Source organism: Chlorocebus sabaeus, chromosome 11 (assembly GCF_047675955.1).
Source record: "Chlorocebus sabaeus isolate Y175 chromosome 11, mChlSab1.0.hap1, whole genome shotgun sequence".
Taxonomy (NCBI): Eukaryota; Metazoa; Chordata; class Mammalia; order Primates; family Cercopithecidae; genus Chlorocebus; species Chlorocebus sabaeus.
The window spans coordinates 115,547,113-115,574,931 of NC_132914.1; the positions used below are offsets into that span (position 1 = coordinate 115,547,113).

Consider the following 27,819-nt stretch of genomic DNA (forward strand, 5'->3'; position numbering starts at 1 on the left):
GGGCTCAAGCAATTCTTCTGCCCCAGCCTCCCGAGTAGCCAGGACTCCAGGCACATGCCACCATGCCCGGCTGATAATTTTCGTATTTTTAATAGAGATGGGGTTCTCCATGTTGGCCAGGCTGGTGTCAAAGCTCTTGCCCTCAGGTAATCCACCCGCTTTGGTCTCCCAAAGTGCTGGGATTACAGGCGTGAGCCACCCTGCCTGGCCACATGCTGACTCTCAGGCCAGTGCTCTGTCTGTGTTTGCACATGCTCTCACCCAAGCCTCCTCATTGTTTTCAGACAGAGCCACAGCCGAACAGATTCAAGAGAAACAAACCTCACTCACTTTTAGCGTACACCCAGATGGAAAACGGTATAAAATATATTTAATATGTATTTGTTGAATGTGTCAGATTTTTAAAGTTCTTTACCTTTTAACAAGATGATCCATATTCCTTTCCCTTTAGGTCCTTTTTGCAAATGTTTTGTGGCCATCCTCTGGGTTCTCCCATTGTTTTTGTGCTTTAAAATTCAAAGGGGTAATTCAGCTAGGTCTAACCAGTGCTGAATAAAGACGGAGTACTTTTTTTTTTTTTTTTGAAGCAGAGTCTCACTCTGTCACCCAGGCTGGAGTGCAATGGCACAATCTCGGCTCAGTGCAACCTCCACCGCCTGAGTTCAAGTGATGGTCATGGCTAAGCCTCCTGAGTAGCTGGGACTATAGGCATGTGCCACCACGGCTGGCTGAGTTTTTTTTTTTTTTTTTTTGTATTTTTAGTAGAGACGGGGTTTCACCATGTTGGCCAGGCTGGTCTTGAACTCCTGACCTCAGGTGATCTGCCTGTCTCAGCCTCACGTCGTGTTGAGATTACAGGTCTGAGCCATCGTGCTGGGCCACTTTTTTTTTGAGATAGGATCTTGCTTTGTTGCCTGGGCTGGAGTGCAGTGGTGTGATAGCAGCTCACTGCAGTCTCAACCTCCAGGGCTCAATCCATTGATCCTCCCACCTCAGCCTTCCAAATAGCTGGGACAACAGGCACGTGCCACCATGCCCAGCTGATTTTTAGAATTTTTAGTAGAAATAAGGTCTCACTATGTTACTCAGGCTGGTCTCGAATGCCTGAGCTCAAGCATTTCTCCTGTTTCAGCCTCCTGGAGTGCTAGGATTACAAGAATGAGCCAACGTGCTCAGCCTTTTTTTTTTTTTAAGAGACGGGGTCTTGCTCTGTTGCCCAGGCTGGAGTGCAGTGGCACAATCATGGCTCAATGCAGCCTCAGACTTCTGAGCTCAAGTGATCCTCCTGCCTCAGCCTTCCAAGTAGCTAGGACTAGAGGCACAAGTCACCATGCCTGGCTGATTTTTAAATTTTTTGTAGAGATGGGGTCTTATGATGTTGCCCAGGCTGGTTTCAAACTCCTGGCCTCAAGTGATCCTCCTACCTTGGCCTAAGAAGGATTGCTTTAATAATTCATTTGATCCTTCTCACAGTTTCATTTCTGAAGCTGTGCTTGCTTTTTATTCTCTTCAAGCAAAAAGCTTGGTTTACCTTGACCATTTGAGAGGTATTTTTACATACCTGTTCTTTTCCTCATGCACGATCTCCATGAATGTGAATTTTTTGCTGCTGTTGCTTACTTCTTCAATCTGTCAGTATTGACAGGCTCAGAATTCAAAGGTATTGACTGGCGCGCTCAAAGTGAAAAATTTAATAGCTTGGGTTTGTAAATACTTGTACATGGTTTACTCATTTGTTCCCTCTCCTGTACTTGATAGGTTTCAACATTTTGAGATGATCTTTTGATTGTGCCCCTTAGTGTTTTTTTTTTTTTTTTTTTTTTTTGAGATGGGGTCTCGCTCTGTCGCCCAGGCTGGAGTGCAGTGGCATGATCTCAGCTCACTGCAACCTCCACCTCCTGGGTTCAAGCTATTCTGCCTCAGCCTCCCGAGTAGCTGGGATTACAGGTGCCCACCACCACGTCTGGCTAATTTTTTTTTTTTTTTTTTTTTTTTAGTAGAGACAGGGTTTCACCATGATGGTCAGGTTGGTCTCGAACTCCTGACCTCAAGTGATCCACCTGCCTTGGCCTCCTAAAGTGCTGGGGTTACAGGTGTGAGCCACCTCGCCTGGCCTCCCTTAGTATTTGATGATATAGAAAATAATTTCGGTTAAAATGGAATGCCTTGTGTAATTCAAGGTGAACGTCGAAAGTACATCAGAATTTGCCCTAAAAGAGTCAGACATGTGTGAGTCTCAAATTCTGCCTACTCTCCTCCCCTTACAGAGGGTTGGGTTGTATTTGCAGCCCTTATTTGAGCACTAAAAAGGTTATCATGCCCGTGTGCTCACTTCAGCAGCACATATACCGAAAGATTATTGTGCTTGTTATATGTTGGACAGTGTTCTTTCAGATCACAAATCTTGTTTTTATCACTGTTAAATTGGGGGTGTTTTTCAGGTAGAAGCAGAAATATTTGCTGAAATGTGATTGATATGTGGAACCTACCTTCAGGCTGACTTGCTGAAGTTATGACTGCCTATAATCCATTGGGTGTGAGAGGAAAAAACTAACATACCAAATGCTTTTGCTTTGTGTATGCTATGTGTTCCCATCCAGCTGGGGCTGCAAGTAAATGCTGCCTTTTAACTTTTCTTTCTGAATTACTATTATTTCTCTGATCCTAAAAGAGTAGTGCTTGAAAAAATGACATGAAAGTTTATTAACTTTAGTTCTTACACTGTTAAGCTTATCTGCATAGAAAACATGCTGAAGGCATAATCTTACTCCCTTGTAACTTACAATCTAATTGTAGAGTTGATGTAAGAGTTGTGTTTCATGCCATTTTTTTTTTTTTTTTTTTTGAGACGGAGTCTCGCTCTGTCGCCCAGGCTGGAGTGCGGTGGCCGGATCTCAGCTCACTGCAAGCTCCGCCTCCTGAGTTTACACCATTCTCCTGCCTCAGCCTCCCAAGTAGCTGGGACTACAGGCGCCCGCCACCTCGCCTGGCTAGTTTTTTTTTTTTTCGTATTTTTTAGTAGAGACGGGGTTTCACCGTGTTAGCCAGGATGGTCTCGATCTCCTGACCTCATGATCCACCCGTCTCGGCCTCCCAAAGTGCTGGGATTACAGACTTGAGCCACTGCGCCCGGCCCTGCCATTTCTACATTGTGTGTGTTCTTGCCTATTTATCATTGTCACTTATTTATTAAAATCTGCTATCAGGGGGGAGGGATTGCATTGGGAGTTATACCTGATGTAAATGACGAGTTGATGGGTGCTGACGAGTTGATGGGTGCAGCACAGCAACATGGCACAAGTATACATATGTAAGAAACCTGCACGTTATGCACATGTACCCTAGAACTTAAAGTATAATAATAATAAAAAATGAAAAAAAAAATCTGCTATCTTTGCAAGTTTTAGATGAGTTCTCTAAAGGTGGGATAACATGGGAGAATCTACAAAATTAGAATAAGATTGAGGAACACAGGGTTCTTGTTCCTTTCTGATCCCTGTGGCTGCTGGTGCATTTTAAGCCAGCAAGCAGACTTTACTCTCCTCTTCCTTGAAGGGCCATTAATGACCTTCCCATAACAGCCCAGCTAATTTCTGTGAGTAGGTTATTTTGGAGTTGAGTATTGAATGTTTTTATCTGTTAGTGTGACTTTTTTTTTTTTTATAGGATGTATCAGGACAAACTGGCTTCTCTCAAGAGGCAGTTGCAACAACTACAAGAAGGTTGGTGTGATTGAAACCTGCATTTCTAAATATGCTTCTTAATATTACAAACCCTTGTAATCTGTGTGTTTCACTTCTCTGTGGGAGTTATTTAAAACGTGGTCTGGCTGATCTTAGCTATCCCGTACATTTTGCTATCTTTTGCTGTCAGTAAAGTGGTGATTTTCAAACTCCTTGATTTTGAAAAATTTATTTCCAATATGTGTGAGATTCTTTCTTCAAATGAAATCTCACTTGGGACTTTCAGTGGAACACGAATTGAACATCACTGTGCCTAAAGCTAGGTGTTTTTAGGAGAGACATCGTTATCAAAATAAAGTTTTACTGTTTTTTCTAAACCAAATGTTAATGACCTGTGCATTATTCACACTGTGTTTTCTCCTTTTTGCTTGTTAAATTAAAAGTATATTGTATTTTGTCAAATGCCGCTGGCTGCTAAAGGCAGTGCAGCGTCGGAGTTAAGGGTGCAGGCTCTGGAGTTTTGTGAAGGTTTGGAATCCCAGTTTCCCTGCTTCTAGTAATGTGACCTTGGGCACACCAGTTCCTCTTGTTTAATCTGTTTTCTGATCTGGAAAATGAAGAAAGTGAGAGTAGATGTGATTATGCACAAGGAGCGTCTAGCACAGTGGTGTGCACACTGCGAGGTCCTGGGGACAGTTAGCTGTGGCAGTGAGCTCTTCGCTTTCATATTGTGGAGTCCCCTTGTCAGTGAAACTGCTTTTGCTTTTTCTTTGCTTTTTTTTTTTTTTTTTCCCCCCCGAGGCTGAGTTTCGCTTTGGTCACCTAGGCTGGAGTACAGAGGCGCGATCTCGGCTCACTGCAACCTCCACCTTCTGGGTTCAAGCGATTCTCCTGCATCAGCCTCCCAAGTAGCTGGGATTACAGACACCCACCATCAGGCCCGGCTGATTTCTTGTATTTTTAGTAGAGACAGGGTTTTACCACGTTGGCCAGGCTGGTCTTGAACTCCCGACCTCAGGTGATCCGCCCACCTCCGCCTCCCGAAGTGCTGGGATTACAGGCATGAGCCACCGTGCCTGGCCTGAAACTGCTTTTTCTAGTATATGCTTTTATTGCTTGTGAGTGATCCACACCCTTGGACTAGCCCAAGGTTGGGCATTATAATCAGGAAACACTTCCCCCACAAGATGTGCCCCTCATAATTAACTGTTTTGTGGGAGGAGCGATGGAATGAATAGCAATTTGGTTAGAATCTATACCTGATCTGTTTAATGTTGTCACTAGCCACATGTGGCTGTTTAAATTTAATTAATAATTTAGTTCTTCCGTTCCACTAGCTACATTTCAAGTGCTAAAATAGCCACAAACTGGTTAGTGGCTGCCATATTGGACATTGCAAATAAAACACTACACCATTGCAGAAGGTTCTACTGGAGAGCATTGATCTAGACCTTACTGAAGGAGAATGAACCTTTTCCAGTAAAGGAAGGCCCGTTGATTCAGACTGTTGCGGCAACTGATCAGAACAGTGTGGAGACGTTGGCACTGTTGCACTCCCCCTCACTCACTGCAGACCCTTGATCCACTGGGTTGAGTGGACTTTAAATAGGCCCCTGGTGGTTTCTGCTGTGTGCCTTGGTTAAGAACCAGAGTTAACGCTGCTGAGGTGTGTCTTCCTTTGTTAGTGAAACAGTCGGTGTTGATGCCGCAGACTAATTTTAGGAAACAAAATGTAGGGCAGATTGATATTCACAATAATTTTACTTTTTAAATGTTCAAAATCAGGTACATTACAGGAATATCAGAAGAGAATGAAAAAACTAGATCAGCAGTACAAAGAGAGGATACGGAATGCAGGTAAGGCTCCTTTAAATGGAAATGAATCATCTTTAAATGTTCCACCGTTTACTGATCGTCAGAGTAATGTAGCCCTAAGAGCTGTTCTCCAAAACGTGTCCCAGATGTTCTGTCAGGGAGAGTTTTCGAAAAAGAGACTTCCAAACTGTGGTTATGGAAAGTGGTTTCATCTTTTGCTAAGGAATGGCCCAGTAGTGGAGGGTGTCTGAGGAGGCTCCTTGCAGTTCGGTTTTTCTCTCTGGTACCCCAAGAGTAGTCTTGTACCTGCAACTCTTGCTCATGGCCGCATGGCTGGCCTGGTGTACAATCAGAAGTGCGGCTGAGGAAAAGGATTGTAGGTTGTTTTTGTCCCATTTTAAGTTTGTTTCTTTTGGTATTCTGTGCTAGGATTGGGGAGGGTCCTCTTGTTATTTTCCCCAAATATTGTTTCTATAAGAATTTAGAGAAAAGGCACACTTTTGGTTGGTTGTATACAGTAAATGTATTCATTCAACAAAAATGAATTAAGCACCTGCTACATCTAAGCACTTCGAGCAGTGTAAAGTCATGTAACACATTGCTTTGACTTGAGGAAACTTGGTGTTTCATTGACAAAAGATACCACATGTGTAAAGTTAAGGAAGACCGAGTTAAAGAACTATGCAGAAAGTAAGATGTGACAACTGTTTAAAGTGTGTAAACTTGAATTCCTAAGATTACAGGAAATCTCGTGTATGTGTTGAGTTTTGAACACTCATCATTGGCCAGCAGTTTGGGTGCCAGCAGAGTCCTTGTTCCTGCGATGGTAGAGTAATGATGGGTTTTAGAATGAGGGTGGGGTGCCATTCCTCATGCCGCCGTCATCTTTCATTCTGGGCCAGTGACTCTCCAACCCTTCACTATCTCTCCTCAGTGAGAAGCTGCCCAGTGCATACCAACAGATACAAAAGGGGCTGAAGTGCGTGTGGGCGCTGAGAAAGTAGAGCCCCAGCTATTAGCTCTCTGCCTTTCCACCTCCTGCCTCTCCCTGCTGTTACCCCCATTCTACTCTGAGTTCCTGAAGCTCCTCCTTGAGATGTCTTGAAAATCCTCAACCGGTTGCTCTTCCTAGACTTCCCCTTTAGCAGATAAAGAAGGTGGCATTTGTGGAAAGAGGTGGTCTTAGGTTCAGATCCTGCCTCCTCACTTTAGATGTGATCCTTTAAGCAGAATATTTTCTCTTGAAACCTCAATTTCCCCATCTATAGAGGGGAATATTAATACCTCATGGAACTGGCATAAGATGGAAATACGGAAAGAAAATGGATGTGAGTCATATTTCTGAAGTTAGAACAGCAGAGTGAGTATCGAGTTGTTTTTCTTCATTCTGCTCAGACTCTCAATCATGTCCTCGCGTGTTCTTTCTTTCTTTCTTTCTTTTTTTTGAGACAGAGTCTCACTCTGTCACCCAGGCTGGAGTGTGGTGGTGCTCTCTCAGCTCACTGCAACCTCCACCTCCCGGGTTCAAGGGATTCTCGTGCCTCAGCCTCCCAAGTTGCTGGAATTACAGGCGCCTGCCACCACACCTGGCTAATTTTGTAATTTTAGTAGAGATAGGATTTCACCGTGTTGGCCAGGCTGGTCTCGAACTCCTGACCTCAGGTGATCCGCCCAGCTCGCCTTGGCCTCCCAAAGTGTTGGGATTACAGGCATGAGTCAATGTGCCTGGCCCTCGTGTGTTCTTTCACATTTCCCTCTCCTAGGTAAAAATGCAGAAGAGCTCCTAAATCAGTCACGACTTGAGCTTTAAAAAGCACATTCTTTGCAGAGATGATCCACCTGCTTTAGTGGTGTCTGGCTGCTTTAACTAAAACCACTGCCACCTCTAAGTGCTAATTGTCATTTTAGCTTGTTGGTGCGAGGCATGATTTCTCGGAATGGCACAGAACTCCAGCTGTCTGGCCCACTTGTGCATGGTACGGGTCTGAAGTTGTTACAGGAATGATCACATTGGGTTGGGTGTGCCTGGGTTCCTATGCCCAGCAATTCCCAGTGCCAAAGTGGGTAGGATTTCGGGGGCTAAACAAATAATGAGTGGCTTGTCCCTTTCCTCAATTAATTTTCTCTGTCAACAACTATTAATCAACATCTGGGCTTTTAATCTGGGGTTCGTGGAACTGTCAGCATTCTGTGGAGTTTGTATATGTCCTTTTTTCTGGGGAAGGGATTCATAGCATTTGCCAGGTTTACAAAGGGGCCCATGGTAGACTGAGAATAGCACCCCCTGGAGAATCTTTGTGGACTGTATGCACAGCCCCGTGTCACCCAGGAAAGAGTAGAAGCCATGAAGCAGTTTTGCTTCAAGTTGTTGCGGGTTTGTAAACAGGTTTGTACTCTATTGTAAATCTGGTGGTGAGGGGAGCTGCTAGGTAATGCTTACTAATCATCCGGCACATGGTAGGTGTAACTAAGTTGTTGAGTGCTGTTAGATGGGTGTTTTAAGGCATCTGAAGGACATGATGTGTGAAGAGTCAGCAGGAAAGGCCTCAGGAGGGGGCTGCATTCGGTCAGGAACTTGGGAATGTGAATAGGAGATCAGAGGGCATTGTGGGGGCAGACACCAGTGTGAGCAGAACTTGGCGACCTGACAGTGAAACCCCAGGTGTGCCTGGAGCCTCTGTCCTGTGGATTGTTTGTGAAGGTCCTTCCTTACCACACATAGTCCTTCATATAGTGCTTTAAAAAGGGGGTCTTGGCCAGATGTAGTGGCTCACGCTTGTAATCCCAGCACTCTGGGAACTGAGGCCGGTGGATCACCTGAGGTCAGGAGTTCAAGATCAGCCTGGCCAACATGGTGAAACCCCGTCTCTACTAAAAATACAAAAATTAGCCAGGCGTGGTGGTTCGCACCTTTAATCCCAGCTACTTGGGAGGCTGAAGCAGTAGAATTGCTTGAACCCAGGAGGTGGAGGTTGCTGTAAGTCAAGATCATGGCACTGCACTTCAGCCTGGGTGACAGAGTGAGACTCTTTCTCAAAAAAACCAGCCCCACCAAAAAACCAGGAGTCTCCAGCCCCCAGGCTGCAGAACACTGGGCTGCCTCCCTTCATCCGACGCCTGACCCCCTGCCCTGTCCCAGTCCATGGGAGAATTGTCTTCCACCAAACTGGTCCCTGGTGACAAAAAGGTTGGGGACCACTGCTTTAAAACATCATATCCACTCTGTTTCTGGAGTAATTACATTATTTCTTCTTGACCCATCCTGCTACTGTGGGGACTGTTGGCGGCTGGACTGAGTGAAAGAAGGGATAAGTTTATTTTGCCAGGGGAGTTTCGTTCCTGCTGCACGTTTTTTACCCTCAGGTGGAACTGCCACAGCTGGTATGTTCAGGGCCACTTTTTTTTTTTTTTTTTGACCAGGTTTCGCTCTGTCACCCAGGCTGTAGTACAGTGGCACAATCTCGGCTCACTGCAACCTCTGCCTCTCAGGTTCAAGTGAGTCTCCTGCCTGCCTCAGCCTCTCGAGTAGTTGGGATTACAGGTGCCTGCCACCATACCTGGCTAATTTTTGTATTTTTAGTAGAGACGGATTTTGCCATGTTGGCTGGCTGGCAGGGCCACATTTTAACTAGACTTGAGTACTTCTTGCATCCTTTCCCTTCGTGTATATCAACATTTCACTGATGAAAACATTTGCTCTGTGTAACATGCTTTCAGAAAGCAATTACTGCTTCTAAATGAATGCTAACATCACTGTCTAGAAAGGTGGCATAGCCTAGCAAATCTAATTACACTTTTTATCTCTTGCAGAACTCTTCCTCCAGCTGGAAGTAAGTACCACAGATCTTCTGGGTTTGCAGGCCCTTTCTGAGACTGGAATCTTGCAGTCCTGATCTGGTGGCTTTTCCTTCTATCACCGAGTAGATAGTTTGGAAGCCTTCACCACTGTTCTGTTTGACTAAAGGACATTTGGTCTCAGCTCAGACATCCTGTCTGGTCATTTGTTGTTGAGCAGCCTCTGCTTATCACAGGGGAATAAGGAATACTCACCCCTCACTGCTTATTGACTTTTATCCCGCATTAGAGCTGTTTGGAAGTCTCTAAGTTATAACGGCCTAATAGTTTGATATTGGTCCTTGAAGCAGTTCAGTCTCTGAATCGGCTCAGCGGTTCTGTTTTACAGCTGCAACTCTCTGGGCCAGTAAAAAAAGACAGATTTCTAATTTTTCCTTTCATTCTATGGACATCCGAGTGCTGGTTCTGTGTCAGACTCTGTGCTGTGATCCAGAGATGAGGGCCTGTATCTTTAGTGATGTACTGCTCCCAGGGTGGCTAGCATGTGTGTGGGGGTCACTTTTGGAGAAAGTCGTGGTTTTTCGGAGCCACATTATTGGAATCCACTTTCCTTAAATCAGTTTGATGCCCATAGTCACTCAGCTGGAAGGATCACGTGATCAGCCTGAAGGTATACTCAAGTGAGGTACACACATCCCTAGCCCACCACAGGCCCCGATGTCACTCACCACAATGGCGAGATTTGAAAAGCAGAGGCATATACAACTTTTGTCTTAGTATAATATCAGTATTTGTGTACTTTGGGGTTCAGACACTTACTAAATGATGTTCCATTCTTTTGTCTTGCTGTATCAAAAATAATAGTAACTTATGCTATCTGGCCTCAATATCTTGTGATTATTTTTTGAATATACACAATGTAGAATCTCCTATTTCCCTTTGAAGCTGTAACTTCATGAGTGATTATTTACTCCCTTTGAGAAATGTGTTTTAGTATAAAATATAGGATGTGGACGAGAGAAAAATATCTGAGTAGCAAGTGAGGTATACTCAAAAATAAGCAAAAGTCATGGGGGTCTGATTTTACACATTCATTGGAAAGCTTGCTCTCAGACACGCCGTTACTGCAAGTGTGTGTGAGAGGGAAACTCTGTGTGTCATGTTTCTAGCAAAGGTGTTTTCTTTGCTGTTGAGGACGGGGCTAGACTTTGAGTTGGAGCCATGGCTTCCAGGACCGTGTACTCCCAGCCTGTGTTTCTCTTTTGCTCAGACTGAACAAGTGGAACGAAATTACATTAAAGAAAAGAAGGCAGCAGTGAAAGAATTTGAAGACAAGAAGGTTGAGCTGAAAGAGAACCTGATTGCTGAGCTAGAAGAAAAGAAGAAAATGATTGAAAACGAAAAGCTGACAATGGAACTGACTGGAGGTAGGAAGGCCCTGTGGGGTGGGATCCTGGGGGTCCTGAGCAGGGCTGTGAAGGGCTGTTCCAGTTACTTTTGTCTTACATCTCAAGAGCAGAGCAAGGTGGAGAGTGGGTTTTGACCTTATAAATGAGAGTTCCTCCTCCACCTTCTATTGGCTGTGTGACCTTGGTCAAGATGCTTAACTTCTCTGAGTCTGTTTTCTCCTCTATGAAATGGGGCTGATCATACCCTCTCACAGGATTGTGGTTAGACATATGAGTGCCTAGTACAGTGTCCTGTGCATAACAGGTGTTCAATAGTTGCTAGACTTTTAATAGTAATGGCAAGTTCTGGCTTAGGCTCTACTTAATTCCTGGGTCCGCTGCCATTTGTATCTTGGTTATGTCCCCACATTGCTTACCCAAGTCCCCCGTGGTGATGGGAATCCCTCTGCTTTGTTTTTTTCCGGTCTGCCTTAATTACAGAAGAGGTATTGTCTTCCTTTGAACTAGATGTAAGAACAAAAGCTTTTGGCTTTATCTTCTGTGATATTAGATCTCTCCTGCCAGGTGTTACTGTGAACATTTCAGAAAGACTTGATATGATTCCAACAGGATAGTTAAAGTGAACCATTTTCCCATGAAGGTAGGAAAGTTACATGAGACTCAGAGCCAATCCCTTTCTAACCTTCTAGGATTTAGTAATCCACATATGGGAACTCAGCAGGTTGTAGGCAGGTTTCAGGGAGAAACAATATGGGCCGACTCTTCTGTTGCCATATGTAGACTGATGATTCCTAGAAGGATATAGGGAATTGGCTTGAACTCGCTATTTTGGAACTTGGCAAATACTGCAAGGCAAGTCAGTGGTGAGTTTGTCACTTGGAAATGGAGGTGGCATGCCTTTCTGTACATCCCCAAATTTAACTCTTACAATTCAGAAAGTGCTGGGGCTCTGGCGTGTCTGATTTTAGCAGGGTTCCATAGGAAATGCATGCAATGTTTTTGTGGACGTTCTCAGGGCTGACTTTGAAATTAAAAGTAGCCAGTTAAGATCTTTGTTCCCCTCCGTATATTCCTGGTGTTGTGAACCAGCTTGGCCTTCTGACTGACACAGACCTCTGGCTCCAATCCTCATGGTACACTTAAGAGAATGTGGTTGTGCCTGAGGTGGGGTCTGACTTTTGAAAAATCTCTCCTCTGTTAGCTTCCTTGTAGAAAGACTTGGCAAAAGAAGTGAGCTCTTTGAAGGCCTCTGAAAGCAGCTCAGAAATTTTTTTTTTTTTTTTTTTTTTTGTGAGAATGGATGCCAAAACACAGCTTCAGGCAGTATAGTCTTATTCTTGTGGAAGTGCTTATTTAATTAGACCTGTAGCAACGTGGTACCTTGTCTGGTACCAGTCTGCCTGCCGGCTTTTGGACCTGCACACCATTTCCTTTGATAGTGGCTGTGACTGGCATTGATGCCTCATCGCTGTCTGCTAGAGCCACCAGATGTTTGGGAGCCTTCATTAAACTAGTGGGAAATATTATCCGTTTATAGCTGCTCCCTTTCCATCTGTGGGGAAGGGTATCATCACCTTACCTGTGATTTGGCATCCTAATTATTGACAAGCAATTGATATTGTTTGGCCAGGCAGTTTTACAGCCAGAATCTTAACTGGGACAGGAGGCATCCTCAGTGACTTGAGGCTGAGCCTGCCAGGGTAGAAAAGACAAATAAATGCAGGGAAATCATTTGTAACGCAATAAAATTGATTACAGAAGTGTTTAAAGCTAGCCATGGGCATTAAAGGTACGGATGTCCTTCCTCAAGCCATTTGGTACCCTTGGTATGGAAAGCACTGCCAAGGTAATGATGGAGTGTTGGAAGACAAGGCGCTGGAGCTAGAAGGGTAATTAGCATTTCCACAGATGGTGCTGCTATGGTGTTGGATTAAAGGCTTGATTTCATTCTTCTAATTGAGTGACTTAGTTCACCTTTGTGGATTGATGCCCAGTATCATTGTTGCCCAGCTCTGCTCTGAAAAGATACTTTTTAAAGTCTCCGTTTTTGGTTCAACATGAACATCTCTTGAAAAGCAAAGTAGGATAAGAGGCTGATGAGAAGCTTGGTCCAAATAACCCACCGGAAACGGGTGTATTTGGCAACCAGCTCATTCCCACCATGACTTAAAGTGTTTACAAACCTCCATAGGAATTGGCAAGAGGTACTGTTTACCGCCCAAATCTCTTGTGGAAAACTTAGGGAAACTGGGTTGTTCAGGCAGAAATGAGTGATTGTGCATAGAGAAGCTAGGATGAATTATGGTCAGTGCAGCCCAGCTTCAATGTGTTAGGTCAGTGGGGTCTTGATAAAATGCGGATTCTGTTTCAGCGGCTTTGGAGTGGAGGCTGAGATCCTGCATTTCTTTCTTTCTTTTTTTTTAATTTAATTTTTTTTTTTTTGGGGATGAAGTCTCACTCTGTCGCCCAGGCTGGAGTGCAGTGGTGCAGTCTCGGCTCACTGCAACCTCCGCCTCCCGTATTCAAGTGATTCTCCTGCTTCAGCCTCCCAGGTAGCTGGGATTACAGGCATACACCACCATGCCTAGCTCATTTTTGTATTTTTAGCAGAGACAGGGTTTCACCATGTTGGCCAGCTGGTCTCGAACTCCTGACCTCAGGTGATCCACCCACCTCAGCCCCCCAAAGTGCTGGGATTATAGGTATGAGCCACCGCGCCCAGCCGAGATCCTATATTTCTGACCACCTTCCCGGGGGGGCCCTGATCCTGCTGGCCAGAGCACACTTTAGTAGTGAGGTTATAGATACACTTGCCTGAGGGTGAGATTTCTCTGAAGCAGAGGCCAAGACTACAAGTAATCCAAATATTCGGTGAGAACTTTATGAGCTTTAAAATGTGGGGAGCTTTACCATTTTTAATGTGTTTTTCTTTCTCTCACTCTTCTCTCCTTTCTTCCTGTAGCTCACTACCTGCTACTTCCTTTTCTTTTGTAAGTTCTTGCTCACCAGGGGCGTCTTCCAATCCTTAGGCTTCCACAGTGAAAGCCACCTGTGACCCTAGTAAAGACTGTGAGTTTCCTTTAGAAGATGGTGGGTTCATGGCTGGTACCACGAGTCATAACAATGTCAGAATAGAAGTCTGTTTCCCAAGCACTTACATCGAGCCAAGCATTACATAAATATATTAGAGCTAACTTTGCAGGCTGATAGACCGGGGCTGAATCCTGGCACTGTCACAGATTCAGTTCTGAGGTAGGGTTTTCTCATTTGGCCAGGGGATGATAGAACCTTCTGCAGAGGGTAGCTGTGACGTGAGATGAGATCATGCCTGTTAAGTTGCTTCAGAAAGTAGCTGGTTCACAGAGTGAACGCTCAGGGATTGGGAAGTTGTAACCTCACTGAGTTCCTGCAGCTCCCTTTGACCTTGCGGGTATTGCTTCTGATTTTATAGATGGCAGAGGTGGCTCGGAGAAGTGGAGCCATTTGCTCACAGTCCCTCAGTGAGACAGATAGTGTGGTTAAGCCAGTGTGTGTCTGGCTCCAGGCATATTCTCTTCACCACCACTACTATTGACTCTCTGCAGATACCATAGATACATGTGGTGGCACTAAGACTCACAAAATTAGGCTAATGGGTAAAGTCTGTGTCTTCTTGGAGGCTATTTTCTGGTAGAAAGCTGACATAGCTTCCTTGACTTCCCCCAAGGTAAGGTGTTGAGATGGAGGGCCCCTAAATAAAGTTAACAATTTGACAGGCTCATTTTTGACTCATTGGTATATTTAAAGACAGGGTCTCACTCCAGTTGCCAAGGGTGGAGTGCAGTGGTGCCATCACAGCTCACTGCAGTTCGACTTCCTGGGCTCAGGTGATTCTCCTGCCTCAGCCTCCTGAATAGCTGGGATTACAGGCATGTGCCACCTTACCTGGCTCATTTTTGTGTATTATTTTTGAGACGGAGTGTCACTCTGTCACCCAGGCTGGAGTGCAGTGGCGCGATCTCGGCTCACTGCAAGCTCTGCCTCGTGAGTTCGCACCATTCTCCTGCCTCAGCCTCCTGAGTAGCTGGGACTACAGGCACCCGCCACCACGCCCGGCTAATTTTTTGTATTTTTTTTGTTTAGTAAAGACGGGGCTTCACCGTGTTAACCAGGATGGTCTCGATCTCCTGACCTCGTGATCTGCCGGCCTCAGCCTTCCAAAGTATTGGGATTACAGGCGTGAGCCACCACTCCCGGCCTTTCATTTTTGTATTTTTTGTAGAGACGGGGTTTTCCCATGTTGCCTAGGCTGGTCTTGAATTCCTGGGCTCGAGCAGTCTGCCTGACTTGGTCTCCCAAAGTGCTGGGTTTACAGGCGTGAGCTACCACATCTGGCTTTTTTACTCATTTTAAAACCTTGCCGGGCGCGGTGGCTCACACCTGTAATCCTAGCACTTTGGGAGGCCGAGGCTGGCGGATCACAAAGTCAGGAGATCGAGACCACGGTGAAACCCTGTCTCTGTTAAAAAATACAAAAAATTAGCCAGGCGTGGTGGCGGGCACCTGTAGTCCCAGCTACTCAGGAGGCTGAGGCAGGAGAATGGCGTGAACCTGGGAGGCGGAGCTTGCAGTGAGCCGAGATCGCGCCACTGCACTCCAGCCTGGGCAACAGAGCCAGACTCCATCTCAAAAAAAAAAAAAAAAAAAACCCTAAGATATATGTGGTTGTACTACCATAGGAGCAGTAAATTTCACACGTATGCAGTAGATGCTAACGAGTAGCGACTTGGGTGTCAAGACAAGGGGAAGAGGCCCCACACAAATATCTGGAGAGGGAGAATAGAAGAGGTGACCTGGATTTTGGGCGTAGTGGGCCTGTCCTCAAGATGTTTTTTCCTGGTGCTGGCATTGTGGAATCAGGTCTTTTAATGCGCTTGAGGGTGCAGAGACGAAGGCTCGACTGGCTCGCTGTTTATTGCCTTCCCTTCATAATGGGCAACTTTGGCTTTAAGGAGATTGGTCCTTTATTCCTACTCTGATTTGGCCTCCAAAGACCTAACAATGATTCTTGTGGATTTTTTTTTGTTTTTTGAGACGGAGTCTAGCTTTGTCGCCCAGGCTGAAGTGCAGTGGCATGGTCTCGGCTCACTGCAACCTCCACCTCCCGGGTTCAAGTGATTCTTCTGCCTTAGCCTCCCGAGTAGCTGGGACTACAGGTGTGTGCCACCACGCCCGACTAATTTTTGTACTTTTAGTAGAGATGGAGTTTCACCATGTTGGCCGGGCTGGTCTCGAACTCCTGACCTCAGGTGATCTGCCTGCCATGGCCTCCCAAAGTGCTGGAATTACAGACATGAACCACCGTGCCCAGCCCTAACATTCATTCATATTCCCCTCCCCCACAAACCTTAGGCATTCTTCTGTTACCACCGCAGCATTAATTTGCATCAACGTTGATGGCGCCCTCCATCCTGCTAGAAAAGGGCATGATATGTGCTAGGATTGCTCTGGGCTGCTAGCCTGTGGGTCCCTGCCCTGGTTTGGAAGTAGTTGCCAATCTGCTACAATGTTTAATCTGCAGTGGATTTTCTTTCTGCCACTTATGTCCCATTTCTTTTTAAAGAAAATTTCCTTTTTAAATTTAAAGTACATTTAATTTTTCGAGATAGGGTCTTGTTCTGTCACTCAGGTTGGAGTGCAGTGGCACAATCTTGGCTCACTGCAACCTCTGCCTCCTGTGCTCAAGTGATCCACCGCAGCCTCCCAAGTAGCTGGGACTACAGGCACCTGCCACCTAGCCCAGCTAGATTTTTGTATTTTTCTGTAGAGATGGGGTTTTGCTCTGCTGCCCAGGCTGGTCTTGAACTCCTTGGCTCAAGCAATCCACCCTCCTTGGCTCCTCAGAGTGTTGGGATTACAGGCGTCAGCCATTGCACCCAGCCTTATATTCTTTTTTTTTTTTTTTTTTTTTTTTTTTTTTTTTTGAGACGGAGTCTCGCTTTGTCGCCGAGGCTGGAGTGCAGTGGCACAATCTCGGCTCACTGCGAGCTCTGCCTCTTGGGTTCACGCCATTCTCCTGCCTCAGCCTCCCAAGTAGCTGAGACTACAGGCGCCCGTCACCATGCCTGACTAATTTTTGTATTTTTAGTAGATACAGGGTTTTACGTTGTTAGCCAGGATGGTCTCCATCTCCTGACCTCATGATCCACCCGCCTTGGCCTCCCAAAGTGCTGGGATTACAGACGTGAGCCATCACGCCTGGCTATATCCCATTTTTTAAGGATGCCCCTTTGAATTGCTGCAATTAATATTTTTTCCAATAGATAAATATGAGCTTGTTTTAATAGTTAAAGTATGTTGAATTGAAGCTTTTACTGCTGTTGTACACTGTAGGCAGGTATGCTGTTGGAAATGAATGAATAGGCCTAGAGAAGTGCAGAACAAAAGGCCAGCCAGTAAACTGGTAGTTGTATGTAAATTGCAGGTAATTTATCAGGAATATCTCTCCAGAGGGACTGTGCTGTAATGACTCTACCACCTAGCATTGCTTCAACCTGAGCTCCCATTTTTTAGATGTCAGAACCAGTGCTACCTGTGGTGAGGGGTGGGGCGGGGTGGGAGTGTGCCTGTATCTGTCAGGTTTCCTAGTGAGAACAGGAGGATTTGCACTATTAAAGGTCATATTGCATGGTGGTTTGGAGAGGAGTTGTATGCCTAGTCTTATTGCTTATTTGGTGTTTTCTCTCACATACACTCTCGCAAGTCTGCTTTAAATGCTTGATGTTTAATTACATAAATAGCATCTCCACTGAAGCAAACCTATGAGGAGACCTCTGGATCAAAGAGGGGTTCTAATTTCAGCCAGTTTGAGTTTTTTTGTGGTTGGTGCATGATGTCGGAGAGGAAGACTGACTGCATCTCTGCTCAGGTGTCTTCTCTGGGGTTGTCACACTCCAGGGTCTGAACTTCAGTTCTGGAAGTTTGATTTTTGTCAGTGTAGCCAGATTGAGCGTCTTGGGACTCTTAGAGGCCAAACTCTTGGGAGATTGATGGTAAAACTCAGGATACCAGCTCGTTGCTTACAGTGAGAAATAGAACTTCCAGGCACACTCAGACCCAGGTTGTCAGGCTCCATCCTATGAAAAATCCACTTTAGAAGCCAACTAGGCAAACCTGGCATTAGAGCAAGGTGACTTAAGTGGATAATCTTACTATGTCTGTTGGGGCTGTGATACATGTCGATCATGTCCTCAAATCATGTCTTCTACCTGGCCCATTGGCCAGGACTGCTCCCTTCTGTCTCCTCTTTCCCAGATGGAAATGGAGACGGAGACATGCTGGTAAGTTTTAGGGGCTTCTCCAGAGTCTCTTCCTTCTGCGAAGTAGTCTTTTTGGATAAAATTAATCAGATTGTTGCTGTGACTAGGCTAATAAAATAGATTTTTTTTTTTTTTTTTTTTAACCATTTCATAAGAATTTGATTGTATTTTTTGGTTTGTAAGTGATACAGTTATGATTTTCAGAGTTCAGTGGCCGTGATTGGCCTTTACTTGGCTTACATCCATCATGCATTGTCCACCCTCCCCACTCCCCAGTCTTGGCAGCCTGCAGAGCAGAGCACACTCAGCCATTCTCTGGCAGGCAGAACATTCCATAATGTTCTCGGGCTATGTGCTTTTTCTTTGGTGCTCTCTTGGGTTGGGTGAGCTCCCTTTACACTTTATTTTCCAAATTAGGTGTCAGTGTTGTACAGCCTCACAGTTGACATCAGCTGCTTTCGACTATGTAACTTCTTTTCAGCTCTTTGTGCCTTGAATTTTAAAAAGGATCTTTGTATAGTTTTTTCCTGCCTGAAAATATAATAATAAAAACTAGCATTGATAGAACTCCCGTTATGCCAAGCACCGTGCTAAGACTTCACGTGTATCATCACATGTAACCCTCACAGCACACTATGGGGGAGGCATTATTGATACTTCTGTTCTCTAGGCAAGGACACTTGAGACATATAGCACTTACAAACCTGTGTTAGGCCACACAGCCGTTGCAGGGATTCAGACGCACATTTATGTGACACTCCAGGTCTTAACCATGGTGCTGTGTCACTGGCCAGTAACTAACTGGAGAAGGCTGGCACCTCAGCATAGGGTAGCAGATTTTTTTAGGGAGAAGCCTTCCCCACTTGTTTCTGGTGTGTGTGTGTGTGTGTGTGTGTGTGTGTGTGTTTTTATACTTCCAAGTACACTTTTATAAATATTCATTAATTAGGTCTTTGGTTCTTATTTTACCTCTATTCCATTCATAGAAAAAAAAAATTAATACTGCCCAGCCCATTTCTCTGAAGAGCAACATGCAGAAGCCTTTTTTTAAAAAATTTTGTGTGGCACATGTATGACATGCTCGAAGATCCTGCACACTGCTTGGTAGAATTTGCTGAAGCCGCCCTGCCTGCTCTGCTGATTGTGTGCGTAATCACAAATTAACCTCGTCCCATGATCAGGCTTGACCTCTTCTACCCATTCTGCACAAAACATTATGCACCCCTACTGGGCCAGTCTCTTGCTAGGTGTTGGGGTGAAATTCAGACGTCCACAGGGGGTAGGTAATGACCTGTACACAGTGGCACTTGGTCTACTTGAGGTTTGTATAGATGCTCTGGTTACTTGGAGGATGGAATGAATCTCTGCCTTTGAAAGCTGTCACAGAAGGGAGAGTATTGAACTGACTCTCAAGGGGTATTATGTAGGAGTTTGCTGGGCAGAAAAGAGGAGGGTAGGCAGAGGACAGCCATGCAAAGACTTGAAGGCGTAAAGTCTGGTGCCCTTGGGTAACAGGATAGCTAAAGGCTTGCACACAGTGTAAGCGTGAATGAAGAAGAAGGGAGGAAGACCAGAAATGAGGCCTGGCTTTTATCCTGTGGAGAGTGGTGAGCCACTGAAATATTTAGTAAGAAGATGGCCGGGTGTGGTGACTCACACCTGTAATCTCAGCACTTTGGGAGGCTGAGGAGGGCGGATCACTTGAGGTCAGGAGTTTGAGACCAGCCTGATCAACATGGTGAAACCCCATCTCTACTAAAAATACAAAAAATTAGTTGGGGGTGGTGGCGCACGCCGGTAGTCCCAGCTACTTGGCAGGCTGAGGCAGGAGACTCGTTTGAACCTGGGAGGCGAAGGTTGCAGTGAATGAACATCATGCCACTCCAGCCTGGGTGACAGAGTGAGGCCCTGTCTCAAAAAAATCAAAAAAAAAAATGTTTAGTAACAAGAGTGTTATGCAAAACGATCTGATTTGTGTCCCAGGAAGATCACTTTGAGGGAGGGGAGGATGGACAGGACATGGGAAAGAACACTGAAGGCCATGGAGGTAACCAGTGGAAGGATGAAGGCATGAAGTAGAGGTGGAACCAACATAGCTGGTGAACCTCATGCCTGGGTGAAGGAAGACAAGTCACAGATGACAGATTTGTTCTTGCATGGAAGAAGGGTTAGATTGGATGCCCCTGAGACACAGGAAAAGAAGCAACCTTGGAAGGGGAAACGAGGAGAACTGAGTTTGTGTGGGGCCTGGAGAATATGTGGTATCAGGTATCTATTGCCATTCAGAGGGATGTGTGGAGCTGAAATTGGTGATTGCAGATTGGTTGGGATACAGTCTGAAAGGAACTGACTGGACCCCAAAGATCACCAGTATTCAGGGAGCAGACAAGTGAAAAAGGACCCCGAGGAGGCAGGTTCACCTCCTTGTGCACCACGGCTTGGGAGGAGCGATTCGAAGGCTTGGGGAGTCAGCAGCAGTGTGAGACCGCAGAGAGGAGTGCAGAAGGGAAAGAGGCTTTTATTGTGAGCCCTCATTGTGTCTTCTTGATAGTCAAGTAGCTACAAAAGGTTATAAAAGAAAAAAAAGTCTGAGTCTATAAATGAAAACTTCATATAAAAACGTTGGCACTGAGGCCAGTGGCCTCTAAAAGAGCTTTTTATACCCATGGACTTCGGCACACCCACCCTCCGTGAGAACTGCAGAAATTAGCTGAGATGACCTTCAGGTTCCTTCCTATCCCGAGAGCCTGCGCCTCTGGGCTTCTTAATTTGAGGGAGAGGAGGAATATCCCGTAGGATATGAGGGTGCTGGAGAGATGCCCACAGTGGCTGTAATGCTTGGCAGCAGGGCTGCATTTCTGAGCGGGGTGTGCACTTAGGGCAGCTGGTCTGAATCTTCCAAGCATAAACACTTTCTAAAATCTAATGGGTTGTCTGGCTACAACCATGTGTAGAGCAAACATCCCCAGTAAAACAGTTCTGACTGGGTGGCTGGGCGGCAGATACTCTTATACTCTAGAAATTCTTAATGACTTCAAGTGGGAGTTGGATAGATTTAACCATTCCATTCTTGCCACAGATTCTATGGAGGTGAAACCTATCATGACCAGAAAGTTGCGGAGGCGACCAAATGATCCCGTCCCCATCCCAGACAAGAGGAGGAAACCTGCTCCAGATATCCATTTACATCAAGCTGTAACCGCCTTTCTTTCTTAAGACTGTGGAATCCTATGTTTATCCGTTTGCTAGGGTATACATGGCCGTTGTCCTACAGAAATAGTAATATTTAATTGGAAAGCATGTGTAAAATGTTTGTCCAGGGGTTAGGGGTTGCTCATTTTATGGGAGTCCTCATTTGCTACTGCTTTTGGTGGGAGAGATGTATAGAGAGTCGTGATTTGGAAAGGTGCTTTGCGTGCAAAGTTCAGCCTGGTTTTAATGCTAACATCCAGATTCAGGGGCATCTGAAAACCTGATGTGCCTTAATTTTTTCACCTGTAATTTTCCACTTTCCAACCGTAAAATGAAGGCAGTAATATCTACCTTTATGTACCTCCTCTGTTATCTATGTCCGTAATACAGTGGATTGCAAACTGTTTTTAAATTAAAGCAAATGAGGTTTCAGTCAGACATGAAGCAGCCTTTTGATCATAAAAATGGTAACGGAAACAGGAAAGATGGAGAAGTGTTGTTTCTGTTCCTTTCTAGGAGATGGTAAATAGCTCTCTGCCGAAAATGGCCTAGTCACTTGTGTGCCATCAGGAAAGGGCATAACTTCAGGTTGCTTCCCCTTCACAACAGGATTTAAGTTGCTGAGGGAAGATTAGCCTTACCCTGGGTGTGTGTGTTTGTGCAAGTCTTTAGATCTTTGGAACAAAAGCGCTTTATATATTCATGATGAAATTTTTATTTTTACTGTCTCCTGTGCTGTATTATTGTAGATGCCTAATGAAGCTCATTCCACCTTCTCATCCTAGCAGTGGGGGATGTGAATTCTTTTATGTATTCAAGTACCATGACATTTAGTAGGAGAATCATAAATTTCTAAGAAGCAAACTGTTACTGTAGAAACATCATTTAACAAAATCACACTTTGTAAATTCTAAAATACTGGTACCATTTTGTTGATTACTCTTTGCTTGGAAACTGTACTTTTCACACAGAGTCCTTTAACTCTCAACACCCCAGCTAAACTATTTGTTAACAGATGAACAGATCATGGAGGATCTGAGAACATTAAATAAGGTACAGTTTGGCTTTTTTGATTTATTTGAAAACTCAGGCTTATGTGGTTTTTTGCTTTCCTTTGTTAACATGTTACTTGTTAAATCATTATGATACTTTTGACACCTGAAGTTGCATCTGAAGTGATTTTCTCTAAGATTTTTTGTTGTTATTCTTCCTACAGCTTAAGTCACCCAAGAGACCAGGTGAGTGCATGATGTGTTGGCATTTGTGCAATCTTTTTATCATGTTGTTGGAAAAGCATGTGAATACCTGTCAGGAAATTGTTGCAATTTTCAAAAATGAAATGTTTATCATTTGCCTAAGAGTAGACATCACGAAAACTGAAGGGGACCTTAACTACACCCCTCCCTGATTTCTTTTTTTTTTTTTTCCTAACCCCTGCTTTGTTATTTTTATTTTTTTCTTAGGGTTTATTGTAAAAGAGACATTTGATTGGCTGGTAAAGGTTTCCTTCTGTGTACGCATCAGGCATAAGATTTAAATACACATCCATTTTTGAAAATGAAACCAGGATTTTAAGTATTACTGGCTTTCTAAAGCCAAGTCCTAGGCAGTTCTGCTCCAGTGGCTTTTCATGGCCTGACTCTGGTAAGGCATTCGAAGGCTGCTCTGACTCGCAGTTCATAGACGAGACCAACCAGCTCAGTATTCATAGTTGTTCCTTCCAGAACAGCACTTGAGATCATCAGTGCTAGTTGCCAACTAAAATGCTGAATTGGTGACATCTTTTTTTGTTTAAAGCACCATGATTACTCACACATCCCTCTACTTCCTGAGTCTTGTGGAAGAAAAACAAGAATCTTCTTTTTCTGGATAATGTCCTCCTGGGGGCCTCTGAGGTCCACAGAGACGTCCTGACCTTCTGAGGCATGCATGATGGGGAGGGGGTGAGGGAGTTGTGTGAGTGTGTAAATTTTGTAGTTCTTGAAATGATTCCTTTTTTGGATTACAGAGTCTCACTCTGTCGCCAGGCTGGAGTGCAGTGTCATGATCTCTGCTTACTGCAACTTCCGACTCAAGTGATTTTCCTGCCTCAGCCTCCCGAGTAGCTGGGACTACAGGCTCATGCCACCATGCCTGGCCGATTTTTGTATTTTCACTAGAGACGGGGTTTCACCATGTTGGCCAGGATGGTCTCATCTGTTGACCTCGTGGTCCGCCTGCCTCGGCCTCCCGAAGTGCTGGGATTATAGGCGTGCACCACTGCACCCTGCTGAAAATGATTGCATTTTTAAGAGATTTTCATAATACTTGCCCTTTGATCACCAGAGCTTTAGTCCTACTGTAAGTGACCTTATATATTTGCACATTTGACCTTAATCTTTCTGAAGCCCAAGTGTCTCTTCCATTTGATGAGGTTAATCTGTGCCTTGCCTACTTCCCAGGGTTGCTTTGATTATCAAGTTTAGATGGAATGTACAAGAATTTTGCTGAATTCCCATGCATTATTACTGTAAGGGCTCAATGATGATTATTACCACATTCTGATAGTGTTTCAATTAAAGCATGTTAACTGGTAGACTCGCATGTGTTGGTTACGTTCTTAGTCATGTAAGTTTTGGTTTCCTCCAGCATCTCCATCCTCTCCTGAGCACTTGCCTGCAACACCCGCGGAATCTCCAGCCCAGAGGTTTGAAGCTCGGATAGAAGACGGCAAACTGTACTATGACAAAAGATGGTATGTTATGGGAAAACCTGGACTACTTGTAAAAGTCTCATACGAACCACTTGGAAAGAGGGCTGGGGCTATTGTAGTTATTTCAGAGCATGGCTGCTGTTAAACTTACATGGTACTAAAAGTAGAAACCCATTAAAAAATGTATTAGCAGTCATTTAACCAATATTTCCGGTAGGTCTTTGAAAGCAGTGTTTGCCAAAACCATGTTCTGCTCCCTTTCCTTCTCCATTCCGCTGTCTCTGTACTAGAATTTGCAGGCTGCTATCTTGTATGGTGCCCCTGCCAACTGGGGCTGGGGTGTATGTCCCCCTGTGACCCCTCTTAACTCTGCCCCTGTGTGCTAAAGTTAGTAGGTGCTCTTCGGATTAAAGGATTTTGTGGTCATATCAGTTTGGGGGATGATCATGTTAATTAAGATAAGTGGGTTTCTCCCTTGTAGCACCCTTTGGGTCCTGTGATATGCTAATGTACACTGTGAATTTCTAAGATGTTATTAGTTGTGTTTTGGTGCCACATACCCTTTTTTCTTACATGATCCTGCTGCAGAAGTGGTCAAGAATACTTGCTTGGGGGAGCTGTATCCTAAAACATTCCTAGTTTGTTTTTTGTTTTTTGAGGCGGAGTCTTGCTCTGTCGCCAGATTGGAGTGCAGTGGTGTGATCTCAGCTCACTGCAACCTCCGCCTTCCCTGTTCAAGCGATTCTCCTGCCTCAACCTCCCGAGTAGCTGGGATTGCAGGCACCCGCCACCACGCCCAGCTAATTTTTGTAATTTTAGTAGAGACGAGGTTTCACCATGTTGGCCGGGTTGGTCTCGAACTCCTGACCTCACATGATCTGATTGCCTCGGCCTCCCAAAGTGCTGGGATTACAGGCGTAAGCCACCATGTCCTGCTGCATTCCTAGTTTACACTGAAGACTCTTGGAAACCTTCAGACCGCCTAGCATTTTTCATTGGAAAGGTAATGGCAAAACAGTATGGAAGAACCTTAAAAGCTCATACTTTTGTTCATTCAACAAACATTTCTTCCGTATTAACACTTTCTGCTGGGTATGAAATGGATACTGCCATCATTTCTCAGGTCTTTTCATTCTGATATATTTCTTTTTATTCTTTGTCCATATGCAGGCATACTCTCTATTCATTTTAAGTCATAGTGGACATATGGTTGGCTTTGCCTTTCCGTTTGGTTATATTGAGAATGTTTTTCTGGGTTACTATAAGGTGTCTGTAATTTTCATTTATAATGGCTATATAATGACCCTTTGAGTTTCAGTATCTAACCAAAAGTTCCAAAATTGGGGTAATGGTTATTTATTTTGAATTCTTAAAAAAACCCAGCATTGTGTTAGATTGGTTACTTGATAACATTGTACTTGTCAGAAATGCTTAGGGTTCTTGTCATGCCTGAAATAAATCATTTCCACCTACTAAGTTGCAGTGAGTTAATTACCCAGTAGATGCTGGAGGCTCACTTTATCACTAAGGTTGGTCTTGATGACTTCTTCCCCTCTGATTTGGTTTTCTTTGGCCTTCTTCAGAAAGGTCGGTTTGTGTTGTATCTTAACATTATGTCTCAGAACACATCGCCACTAGGTGGCAGGTTCTAACAGCTTAACACCGAGAAGGGCAAAATGAGATGAAAAATGTTTCTAATAATGAAAACCAAATAACCTTTAAAGATCAAGCCCACACATAAGAACCATCTTTGAAAATGATGAGATTTATCAGTAACATTTTTACGGATCTATGAGTCTTAAAGCCATGTGATATTTCCAGGCATGTTCATTTTGTTAATTGTGTTGCTTTGAATGTTCCTCTTTCTAAGCTTAATCCTCAGACTTGATGAGACGTGTCTTGAGGGTGAAAATGCAGTAAAATAAAATTCTTGTTTTTTTAAAGAAAGGATCCACAGTGTCCGGTGTTTCCTAATGTAAACAAAATGGTCAGATTTGATGTGTTAGAACTCCTAAGCATTTTGAAGGAATTTTCACCATCTTTCTTACATCAGCAGCAGAAATGTAGAAAATAATGTCACTGGATGCATTTTACTTCTTCAGTGAAATCGAAATTGCTTATTCTCTTGTTAAATATACTGTGAGAATGTTGTTTTCTTCTCTATTCCGTATACTTTTAATTTTTGGCCTTGGCAGTCAGAGATCATAATGCAGTTGTTGAAGGTGGGTGTTTCTCTTCCCCAGTGACAATTTAAGACTGTTCCTGGGAATACTGGCTGAGCGGCTCACTGGTGCAGAGCCAGCCTCTCCCATCTCACCAGGCTCATGTTTGGCTTTTGCATCAGTTTGGAGGTTTTGTTTTTCTTTCTTCGGCAGACGTGGCCTGTGGCTGAGAGGTCAGCTACGTTGCTTTATGCTCTTTCCAGGGGTGTGGAGTATTTTGGTGCGGCCATATTTTTGGCAGAAGATGTCTTGCTGAGTTTTAAACGACTTCAGCAAAACAAATGGGATTCAGGCATCGCATCTTGGTGTGAATACTTGCCAAGCTCCCTTTCATTTTGAAAGATAAGGATTTTCCCTTTGCCTTGGTCTTATACTGCTTTTAAGGCATTCTATATCATGCTGTATAAGTTTCCCTCACATTTTGATTTGGACTAATGACCTCTCAAAAAATACTGTGAAAACGGGTGGACTTCTGTTTTTCTCTCCTCATTTAAATCAGGGGCTGCCTGTGAGTCAGAAACGAAGCCACCCGCTTGCCCAAGTGCATTTTCCCCTCCAGCCTTCGGTTGACACAAAAGACTTAACACAGTGAATATTTACCAGAAGAATTGGGACTCCTTGAGGTTCTGTAACATGGACTCACTCACTGGGGAAATAAAGTGTTAATACCAGGATTTCTCAGTAGGATAGAAAATTAAATTATTTTTCCTACCTCTTTGCCCCACTTTTGTGCCCACCTTCTTAAGAAATTGCTTTTCGAAAATAGTACAGTAGTGGTAATTTCTAGTTTTGTTGGGTTTAATAGTAGAGGTTCAAAGCTTTAAGAACTTAATTGTAGAGATTCCCAGGTCAGAATTTCCATTAGTAACAAAGTAATAAAGTCAGTTTGACATTTGGGGCTTATTCTTTAAGGCTATTTAAATATCTTTTTTCAGCAGCTGAGTTGCAGCTTGTGAAACAGGTTAATTGGCCAAAAAAAAAAAAAAAATCCACAAATTTACTACCCTATTGATGTTGCTTCACAGCACATTTTATATCTAAACGTATTTTTAAATTTCTTCCCCCTTTGATTTTTCATTAGAAATTAAAAAGTAAATTGGTATGTTAAGGTTGTCACGTACTTTTTGGTTTCATCTTTAAACCCCCCCCACATGAACACTTTTATGTTTTATTTTTTTGAGACAAGGTCTCACTGTCCCCCAGGCTGGCGTGCAGTGGTGTGATTATAGCTCACTGGAGCCTTGATCCCCCTGGCTCAAGCGATCTTCCTGCTTTGGCCTCCCGAGTAGCTGGGACTACATTACCATGCCTGGCTAATATTTTTTTGATTTTTAGTAGAGATGAGGTCTTGCTATGTTGCCCAGGCTATCCTCAAACTCCTGAGCTGAAGTGATCCTCCTGCCTCAGCCTCCCAAAGTGCTGGGATTACAGGTATGAGCCCTGCACACTTTAATATCTAAGCACTTTTCAGATAATTCAAATAATCTAATAGATTTGGTATCTAGGGATAATGGTTCCCCAAGACATCGTGTAGTGCATGAGGATCCCTTGAAGGTTGCAGAGACTGTGGTTCAGCGGGGACCTGGGGATCAGTTGGTTTGGAAGTTGGCTGCTTTGGGAAGCGTGTTGGCCACCTCTACTTTGGAGCAAATGGGGACCAATGGTGGACGTTCAGGCCACCACTGTTCATTGATTCCAGAGGAGGCGGATCTG

General features: G+C 44.3%; 1 protein-coding gene across 1 annotated transcript in view; it reads left to right on the forward strand.

Annotated features, from left to right (window-relative positions):
• Positions 1–27,819, forward strand: part of SUDS3 (SDS3 homolog, SIN3A corepressor complex component) — a 76,705-nt gene that overhangs the window by 4,949 nt on the left and 43,937 nt on the right. The window contains exons 3-10 of the mRNA XM_008004891.3: positions 3,667–3,722; positions 5,469–5,540; positions 9,309–9,328; positions 10,564–10,720; positions 21,080–21,175; positions 22,184–22,245; positions 22,409–22,430; positions 23,821–23,926. Coding sequence (XP_008003082.2) covers positions 3,667–3,722; positions 5,469–5,540; positions 9,309–9,328; positions 10,564–10,720; positions 21,080–21,175; positions 22,184–22,245; positions 22,409–22,430; positions 23,821–23,926 — 591 coding nt within the window. The remainder of the gene's footprint in view (positions 1–3,666; positions 3,723–5,468; positions 5,541–9,308; positions 9,329–10,563; positions 10,721–21,079; positions 21,176–22,183; positions 22,246–22,408; positions 22,431–23,820; positions 23,927–27,819) is intronic.